A 10,073-nucleotide genomic window follows, 5' to 3' on the forward strand; every position below is an offset into this window, starting at 1 on the left:
TTATTTTCAGTTTGAACATGTGAACGCATCGATCACGTGGGAGCATTTCTGCTGCTATGACTCACAGCTGCATATTCTGTCTGCAACACAAGAGGAGAGATCTCACATCAGTTGTGGGTATCTGCTGGCTCTTGTTCCCTTCACCACTGCTCCGTGGTGCTCACTGCTTCTTGCTGCCCAGGGACGTTCTGCACCAGACCAGCTCCACAGTGCGACTGCAAGGATGAACTCTGTCCTCGCTCTAGGGATCCAGAGCAGGAGATCCCGACCTCGGGCACCAGGAGGTGGGAGGTTTCCTGCTGCAAGACGCAGGCAGCGCGGGCGGGGTGACTACAATCTGCAGGGAGACGTTGCAGCCTCTGGTGTGTGCAGGGCCCAGGCCTGGGAGACCCGGGGTGGTGGGGCAGGATGGTGGGAGCTTGCATGGGGCACACACATCCCCTGCTTGGCCTCACTGGTGGCCGGTGTAAGGTTGACTTTCTGGCCCAAAGCTGCCTGTACCTGTTGCCTAATAAACACCATGTCCTGCCCCCTATACTGTTTCCATCCTGATGATTTTTGGTTCTTGCCACTGAAACTCAAGGGCCAAGACTTCGTAGTTCTTCCTAGTTAAACGCAAGGTCTGAAATGTGTGATTTTCTATGTCTGATGGCCAGCCTGCCCTCTCACCCTCCTTCCCACGCACTCAGACACGGGGCAGCTCCTTGGCTTCACATGTCTCTCTGTCATGCACTCACGTGTCCCCAAACTTTTTATTTGAAGTGTGAACATGTGAACACATGAGTCATGCAGGAGCATTTCTGCCGCCGTGGCTCACAGCTGCATATTCTGTCTGCAACACAAGAGGAGAGATCTCGCATCAGTTGTGGGTAGCACAGCCCGGAGACCACGGCTGAGGTCTGCGCCTCACAGTGCTTGGTGCTGAATGAGCACCGGATAAGGGATTGCACTGATACCTTAGAAATGGAGGCCAACAGAGGGGCCTAGACTTGGCCATGATCCCTCACCTGCTTAGACCCAGAGCCAGAGAGAGGGCTCAGGTGTCCTGTCCTGACTGCTAAGGCTGATGCATCCCGTTAGATCACACGGCCCCAACCATTCACCTGCTTCCTGGGACTTTTTTCAGACTCAGTTATGCCCTGGCTGGCATTTTCTTTTGCAATACCCGTTTTTCTTTTGCAGTGCCGTTTCTCCCCATGGACATGCAGCTGCCTCTGGGGTGGGACACAGCAGTTCTGTGCCATGAACCCAGCACAGCGCTGAAGGCAGCGGGGAAGAGGGGAATCAGTGATTACTGTAGCAACTCCACTGAGTTGCTGGAGAGCTGACCTGGAGGGACCAGGCCAGGATGAGCCCAGACCCCAGTTCTGAGCATCTTTGTGACACAGCTGGAGAAGCAGTTACCTCTGGGCTCCGCCTTGGGCGCACGTTGCTCCCCGGTGCTGCTGCTCTCCCTGCTGAGGAAAGCAAAACAGGGGCTATTAACGGGGCAGGGATGGGGTTGGGGGCTTGACCCTAGAGCATGCTGTGGTCCTTACCTGTGCGGGGGCACTTGGTGGAGAGCAGGATGAGGCCCTGGACCAGCAGGAGGAGGCAGACGCAGGGCAGCCCCACCCAGCGTGCGATCCAGCAGGGCCCTGCGGGGAGAGGAGACGCTGAGAGCAGGGCACAGAGCCTGTGGCTGGGAGTGGGCAAGGGGGCGTTCCCAGAGGCTGTGGTGAGGGGCAGGGGCGATGCCCAGGGCCAGACCTCACCTACCCTTTAATGTGGTGCCCAGGTCTTTGGCCACGACAGTGATGATGTTTCTCCCGGTTCCTTCCTCTCTGGCGGTGCAGGTGCAGTGTGTCTCTGTGTCCCACCGCTCCCTGGGGACCATTGTCAGGCTCCCCGTGCCTTCCCTCTCCAGGGCTGCTGAGTCCATCTGCCTGGGAGATCCCTCCCCGAGGTCCCAAACTGCTGCTCTCCAGGCCCGAGTCTGCGGGGAGAGCAGGCAGAGCAGGGGGACGGGGTCTGGGAGCTCAGCATCCTCCAGGGGGGAAGGGGCCAGGATGACAAGGCTGGGCAGGCTGGGCTGGGGGGCATCTGCAGAAAAGCAGGAACATCAGGACCAGAGGCTGTGGAGGCACAGGCTGTTCCCCAGAGGTCAGCTCATGCCCACCCATCCCCGGCAGGATTGCTGAGATACCCGGGGCTTTGTCTACCCCAGTTTCAACACCAAACCCCTGACGGGACATGAACCCAGGTATTTTTACCAGGGGTTTCTTGTCTCAGTGCCAGCAGCCCCTGCCTAGGGCTCAGGCCACAGAGGGAGACCTGGTCTGGTGGGAACAACGTGAGCTGGGGACACCCCTCCCTGGCACAACCACTGCATGGCTGAGTGGCCCTGGGGAGCTAGTACCAATCTGCTCCTTGCCTCAGTTTCCCCAACTGCTGGGAGAGCTGGGAAGGAGCAGCGCAGCACAGGAGCCATCAGTGGACATCTCCCAGGTGGATTCATTCCTATCTACCTGAAGGGTGGCCCCGGGGCCCAGCCCGCACGGTATCTACCTTCCTCCCTCCCTTTCCATGGAGCCTGGGGGGAAATGTGCAGCCAGAGAGACAGGGGTGCTCCTTCCCTACCACACACATGGCAGAGGGTGACACTGCCTTGCGCAAGCCTGAACCATGACATGAGCCTTCACACCAGGCCCCTTGAGCCTCACAAGCTGCAGGGGGACTCTGTGGGACAGGAGCTTGTGGGGAGATTTCTCCCTGGTGCCCAGCACCCAGCTCCCTGCGCTGGGGTCTCAGCTGCTGGGGCTGCAGTTTGGAAATCCCGGCCGTGTCTTTGGGCTCCCGCGTGGGAGCTGCTGGGAGCTGAGATGGTTGAAATCCTGGGTCTGTTGAGTGAGACCCAGAGCCCAGGTCTCCTGCTCCCACCCCCTGCCCGGCTCCTGCTGGCCCTGAGCTCACTCCCAGTGTGGAGCAGATGCTGGGGGGGCAGAGTTGTGCAAAAGGGGAATTTTTTTTACCTGCTTTCTCTGGACTGACAATTTGTGACCTGTTGAAAACTCACCAGAGACGATCAGCCTGGTCCCGTTGGCGAAGCCTGTGTGTATATAGGCAGCAAGGGCGCAGTAATAGACCCCAGAATCCTCCTCCCGTACATCGCTGATGACTAGAGAGAAAGATTTCTCTGTGCTGCTCACTTTACTCGAGTATCTTCCCTGTGCAGGTACGTGTTTACCAGTCCTGGCAACCCACTGCAGACTGCCGTCCTGATGCTCCCTATACCAGGGTACGAGCCGTTGTTGGCGTGAAACTGTGCAGTTTATCTCCACAGTCTGTCCTGGGGTCATCCAGATCTCTGCTGGGCTTTGCTGCAGCAACAGCCCCTCTTGGGAAGCCGCCACTGCAGAGGAAAGCACGGTGTATGCATGGCGGGACCAGTGCAGTCGGCTCCCCCGCTGCAACATCCTCATTTATTTCTAGCTTTTACTAAAGTGACACAGTTGAATGAAGCAGAAAATGACCTGTGATAGAGCTATGAGGTGACCAGATTTGAGGTTAGTGGGGAAAGCACACAAGAAAATGACCCACTCAACTGATGTGAATAGAAGTAACATGGAACATAATATTGGATGAGACATAAAAAGCAATTGAAATGCAGCAATATCAAGCAGTAAATGAAGAAGGGGGAGTTTTATTTAACTGCAACCCTTATTCTCCATGCACAGAGCACCAATGATCCCTGGCTGTGAGTTACCAGAGAGGAATCAAATTGGTTTTTTCTTCCTTATCCCAGGACTTCACATTTTCCCCCTATGCAACGATCTGTTTCTCTCTCATGTCTGCCACGAACAAACACGACCACGAATCTCTCCCACTTGCATCACACAGCCCCTCGCCTGCCCCAGAAGCAGCTCTCCCACAAGCCCTAAAAGCCTTTGGACCTCCTTTCAGTCCTTTATTTCCATACGATTGCTGTGTCCCGGGGGAAACAACAAACTGAAACCCCAAGAGGCTGGGCTGAAAATGTTGGGCTGAAATGCTGTTCCAGCATCCAGAGCAACATCCTTACACCCAGCTTGGACCACACACAGATGAGGATCATCTGCTGTGCACGCACACAAAAGAAGAATCCGCTTACAGTTCCACCCTAGCACTCCTGCAGAGATACAGGGTGTTCCCCCTCTGCCGTTCCTGAAATCACCACTAAAAGAATTAAAGTACTTCTTGTTCCCAACATTTTCCTCAAGGCTTTTCCTATCCTTTTCTTCTTGAGATTCCAGCTGCAAACAACCTTCTCCAAAAATAGGTGACATCCCACCTATAAGGTTGGTATAAGGTAAGAGAGGACAAAGTAGAGGCTAAAGAAAAATCTGGTTTGGCACTCACAGTCTACACTGTTCCCCAAGAGGTGTTTTAACACATACATTATTTTATTACATCTCTCAGAGACTGACCCTGTAACTCTCCCATCTCTGTCTCTCCCGTGCAGCCCAGCCGGGTGTTTCCATCCTGCCAGGACATCCCTGTGCACACGGGAATTGTTCTTATGTGGGGAGAAAAGACCGAGGAGCTGAAAGACTTACCCTGCAGGGCGAGGAGCAGGATCCCCGCCCAGGGGCAGCACATGGTGTGGTCTCTTCAGCACTGGGAGGATGCTGTGAGGCTGCTCGATGGGTCTCTTTTTCTGAAAGCCTGGGTCACGTGGGAATGAGACCTGTTTCCTGTCTCAATTTGGAGGGGACACGTCTACAAGAGGAGGGTGCTGCTGGGTGGGACACTGACCTCCGACACGCTGAGAGATGTGATCCTTACCACCCACCGGTCATGAATATCTGGCCAGACTGGGGTTTATTGCAAGAAGTCTTTCAGCTCCCCCCTGTAGCAAACCAGCCGCCAACTGAATCCCAACCCACTGTCTCTGAGCTCGCTGAGATGCTTCCAGTACAAGGCAGACAAAGCCAGGACCTCTCCAGCCTGCTGTCAGTGATGCTTATACAGCCCTATGGATATACCTGGTGAGGATATAACCCACACACACCCAGACCAGACTGGGGTTTATTGCAAGAAGTCTTTCAGCTCCCCCTATAGCAAAGCAGCTGCCTGCTGAATCCCATCCCAGTGTCCTCTCACCTTGCTGAGATGCTTCCTGCATAGGTGAGCAAGGGTAGGGCCTCTCCACCCTGCTATCACTGAATCTTATACAGCTCTGGGGATATACATGGTGAGGATATAACCTGCACACACCTCTCTGAAGCCCCCACTGAGGAGACCGGTCCCTGTAAGTGCCCGTACACCATGTGTCTGGGTATGTGAGCAGGGCTGCATGGGACCAGGCTGCCAACCTGGGCTGTCCTTGTTCTTCCTTCCCCTCTTCCTTGTCCATCTCATACCATTTGCTGACGCTACATTTCTGTCCTTAACATAAAAAATAATGAGTGTGAGACTGAATGATGAAAAAGGACGTCTGGCTCTATGGAACAGTCTAAACTGGCCCTTGCTTTACTGCCAGTCCATTGAATGTGCAAGGGGAGGATGCTCTGGCTAATCTTCCACGGAGCAGGTGGATCTATCAGACTGGACTTCAGCAACTTGAATTGCACAGGTTACAGGTGTGTTCAGCATCTCAACATGCAAGGACCTGCTGTGAAAGCCCCTGGGCTGGAGCATCCCTCGGGCTGTGCCTGGGACACAAAGGGCTGTGGTGGTTTCCCTCCATCTGAGCTCCTGCTGGAGACACACACTCATGTCCATGGGGCACCTCCCAGCTCCTTCCCTTCCAGCGGGAACCGTCCCCGGGGGGCCGTGCACACACTGCTGAGCTGATGCAGGGGGTTCCTTTCAAGGCCACGTCCACGGAGCAGTGACAGGCCGAGTGGCCTTTACATGATCTCTGGCACTTCACCCCGCTCAGGATAAAACCTTTATTTCTAGGTGCTGAGAGCCCTTTGCCAAGCAATGGAGATGTGGTTCATAAATGCACCAGTCACTTCTGTCCATGAGACAGAGGCTTGGGAATCTCTTGGAAGATTTTTCCTTTGCTTTCTCTGTTTTGCTTTCCCCTCCGTTCATCTGATTTTTTGTGGCCTCATCACTGAGATGGTGAGTTCAGGGTCAGACTTTGTTTTGGGGGCTGTTTGGGGAGTTTTAGGGTAGAGATGGAGGTGAGGGGGGTGAGTGTCTCCATCCCAAGAGCTGTGTGATTAATAGCTCTGCATGGCTTTCTCTTCCCAAGCTGGGGCCTCATGCATAGCTTTCAGCATGTACTTACAAGAACGGAGCTCTTTGCACTTCTCTAAAGCTGATCTCAGCCTAAATGGAGGAGGATGTAGGGGAAATGACCACCAAACATATAACGCTAAGTATAAAGTGACCTCACATATCTGCACCGACGTGGAAAACTTCAGAGCTGCTTTCCTGTGTGTTTGCACCACAGCCTCCGTGGTCAGGCTCCGCTCTGTGCACGTGTTGCCTCTGTGTGATTGCAGACAGCAGCACCGCTCTCCCCACCCCAACCAGCCACCGGGGCCTGTTTGAGCGGCTCACCCAAGAATCAGCCCCGTGACACAACCCCCCGGGCTGACAGGGACTGTGACACACGTGTCCGTGTGAGCTCAAGCTGCCTGAGTTCCTGTTCCTGGTTGTTTCTGTCTCTGCTGCAGCCAGTCTTGGCCCAGCCATGTGCAGTGGGAGCATCTGTGCATGTGCCACTGTTCAGGGGCCTTGTCTTTTCTCTCATCCCCCAGGAGAGGCTGCAGGCTGGGCACTGACCATGAAGAGCCTCCCCCTTGGGGTACTGTCTATTGCCTTGGGAGAGGAGCCCAGAGATACCCCTCGGGTCCTTCATTTGGCCCCTTGCTCCCTGTTGGGCTGCAGACAGACGCTGCCCTTGTGCCTCTGTATACATATTTATGGCAACACAACCTGGAGCAAAGGGCCATTCCTGCCCCTCATCACGCCACCAATGCCCAAGCTCATGGCCATGATGGTTTGTTGTAATGGTTTGGGTTTGTGTTAGAGGGAGATGTCTGGTTGCCAACGGCTTGAGAGCACGAGGGCCCCGGTGCTGCCAGCGCTCTCCAGCCACCCCAGGCAGGAGGTTGCAGTCATTGAAGGGCCCAATCCTGCAGGGGATCCCCAGGGGCAGCGTCTGTGAGTGGGGGACACCACAGCTGTCCCTAGTGTGGCTGCAGCAATGACCTCTGCTTGCCTGTGCTCAGCCAGAAATGCAACGCTCAGAGCCCTGGAGGGGGAGGTCGCCCCTCAGGACAGAACAGCTTTGGGCACTTTGGGGAGATGTCTAGCACCCAGGCTAGGCAGGGCCCAACATAAGGAACTAGCGTCGTGGTGTGGCTTCACACGGGGTGGGGCAGGGTTATAGGAGCCCACACGTGGGACCCTGCACTGCTGCATGGGGCTCCCTGCTCACTACCCCCAAAGCCGGGCTGGGACCGGGGCCGTGAGCACCGTGAACCTGCCCCTGGACCAATGCTCCAGGCAGCGGCTTTGTGGAGCAGCAGCACCAGGACGACAGAGTCTGCTCCAGCCCGGATACCCGAGCAGCTGGCACCGAGGGGCCCCGCTCCCTCCCTGTGGCCAGAGCAGAGAAGATCCCTCCCCTCTCCTCTGCCCAGACGTGCTGAGCTCAGCATCACAGCCTGGGCCCAGGGCAGGACGTGAGCATGGGGCTGGCCCAGCTCCCGAACGTAGGGGCAATGATGTCTGTGATGCCCTGGTCCCTGAGTGGGCATCACATGGGGTTGTGCATCCCCTGAGCTAGGCCTGAGCCTTGGGGGCTCCTGGGGACACAGCGGGCTGTACTGGTGGCCCAGGTTTTCCTCTAATTGGACACCCATCACATCACAGGAACAGCAGAGAGGAGATGACATGAGTTCAGGTTGTAGCCTGCCCGCTTTTATTATAAACCGAAAACCAGGTGGCTAGAGCGTGGCAGTCACAGGGTGGCCATCCTGGGACCACAGTTCACAGCCACATCTTTGTTTGGAACAGGACAAAGGGAGGGACGTGTGTTGCTATGAGCTCTTTCCAACAGACATCCTATCTGAGATCAGGACCCCATGTGCGTGGGGCTGTACAGACCCACGGCTCTGATCATTAAGAGTGCCGGGCTAAAGAAGAAAGGAGTGGGGAGGGGAAACTGAGGCTCAGAGAGGGGCCAGTGTCTGTACAGGGACAGGTATCCAGGTTGTGGCCGTATTGGTTTAGAGGAAAAAGCAATCAGGGCTCATGGGAGAGGTGATATCTTTTATTAGACCAACAAGATTTTTGAAAAAAAAATGTTTTCAGTTGCAAGGTTTTGGGCACAAACACCCTTAATCAAGCATTAGAGAAAAGATTGTAAACATTTTTTGCAAAAAAAACCCATTTTTTTCTTGCAAAAATTTTTTGGAAAAAAACTTGTTGGTCTAATAAGAGATATCACCTCTACCATGAGCCCTGATTGCTTTTTCCTCTAGGCCAGTACGGCTAGAGCCTGGATATCTGACACATGGAAGATATTGAATTGTAAAAAACTGATTTTTTAAATGAAATCTTCGTAAGTTCCCAAGCAGGAAGCACCTGTGACCACCTCCAACCTGAGATATTGCTGCTGCCTCGGTTCAAAGTAATTTCCATCATAACAGAGCCTCACAAGAGAGCTGAGAGACTCCTTACCAGCTAAGAAGAACTGCCTGCCCAGAGGAGTTTTCCATCTATTGACTCCTCTATGAAATCCTATGATTTCATTCCTAGCCAGGAAAACTTTTGCAATCTTTTCTCCAATGCCTGATGAAGAGTGTTTGTGCCTGAAAGCGTGCAATTAAAGAAATTTTTTTGCAAAAATCTTGCTGGTCTAATAAAAGATATCGCCTCTACCATGAGCCCTAATTGTCCAGAGACAGAGCTCTGGTGTGCTGCCCTCACCCCAGACCCTGTTAGGTGCCAGGATACCCATCTCTTCATCAGCCCTCCCGTGACTTAAGATCTCGCATGTGAAATCAGTGCTTTCCATCCCAGTGACAGAGCCAAGCAAGACACTTTGCAGCTTTGGATCCTGTTAGCCTCCCTGTGTCAGGGTCTCTGCCCAGCACAGCCCTGAGCTGTGAGGCTGTTGGTGTCTTGGAGATGAAGCCTCTTCCTTCATGTAGGGCACCTGGGTCTCAGCCCCTCCTGGCTGGGTCGTGCCGGACCTAAAGAGCAGTTGTGCTGGGGCACAGCACGGGACTTCAGCTATTCTGCTCTGGAGCAATGCAGACATCACATGAATACACCCAGGGCAGCATGGTGGGTTTCTCCTTGGAGCTTGCAATGCTCCAGCAGAGGCAGGCCCAGAACTGATGGACCTGCATGGATGTGCAGCCACCTTGGGGGCAGAGCATGGCAGCAGTTCTACACTGTTGGCCCAACACAGCACTGAGAGCAGAGTGGGACAAGGGAATGAATGCCTCTTCCCCTGCACACCCAGCCTCGCTTGGGTCATGAGCTCCAGGTACCCAGGTGGGGACTGGGCCCAGATGCTGGTGCTCAACCCTGGGGTCCTCCCTGCCCCTTGTTGCCAGGGCCCTGTTAGGTCCTAGTGCAACATGGTTCAAATGAGCAGTGCTGGTATTCAGTGAGCATAAACGTAGTGTAGCCGTCATTTGTGCTGTCAGCTGGGTGATCAGACCAGCCACCAGCAGGAACAGCGCAGGGTTAATCACAGATCCAAAGAGCGTTTCAGTTCTTCCCCCTATAGCCATTAGAAGAGCTTACCCCTGTGGGAGTTTCATGGATGCCAGGTGAAGCTATAGCTAAAGAAAGTCATTGCAAAGGACCATGGGAGTATCCCACATCATTGCAGGCTGGATGAGCTGCTAAAAGATGCAGGGAGCATGAACACTGCTTCAGAGGAAGAAACAGGAGCTGAGCAAACTGAGGAGGAAAACGATAGAAATTGCTAGTATGGCAGAGATAACCAGAGACAGCTGCACTGAGCAGGGAGGTGGGAGATACCCGGTGTGGCGGGCCAGTAGGGGGCGCTCCTGCGTGAAGCCGCCCACCTCCCTGCGCCCGACCACCTTCCAGGCTCCGAGTGCCTCCCTGGG

At 54.6% G+C, this 10,073-nt stretch overlaps 2 protein-coding genes across 2 annotated transcripts in view; one reads left to right on the forward strand and one right to left on the reverse strand.

Annotated features, from left to right (window-relative positions):
• Positions 1-784: 784 nt before the first annotated feature.
• LOC112548741 lies at positions 785-4,617 on the reverse strand. The gene is made up of 6 exons (XM_025195334.1): positions 4,575-4,617; positions 3,056-3,391; positions 1,759-2,082; positions 1,539-1,637; positions 1,405-1,457; positions 785-832 (listed from the first exon to the last, which is right to left on the reverse strand). The coding sequence occupies exons 1-6, from the start codon at positions 4,615-4,617 to the stop codon at positions 785-787; spliced, it is 903 nt and encodes a 300-aa protein (XP_025051119.1).
• A 3,053-nt stretch (positions 4,618-7,670) lies between these two features.
• The window catches only part of LOC112548738 (immunoglobulin kappa light chain-like), an 8,485-nt gene continuing 6,082 nt past the window's right edge, over positions 7,671-10,073 (forward strand). The window contains exon 1 of the mRNA XM_025195329.1: positions 7,671-7,694. Coding sequence (XP_025051114.1) covers positions 7,671-7,694 — 24 coding nt within the window. The remainder of the gene's footprint in view (positions 7,695-10,073) is intronic.

The sequence above is a fragment of the Alligator sinensis genome, unplaced genomic scaffold, assembly GCF_000455745.1.
Source record: "Alligator sinensis unplaced genomic scaffold, ASM45574v1 scaffold1706_1, whole genome shotgun sequence".
In the NCBI taxonomy this organism is placed as follows: domain Eukaryota; kingdom Metazoa; phylum Chordata; order Crocodylia; family Alligatoridae; genus Alligator; species Alligator sinensis.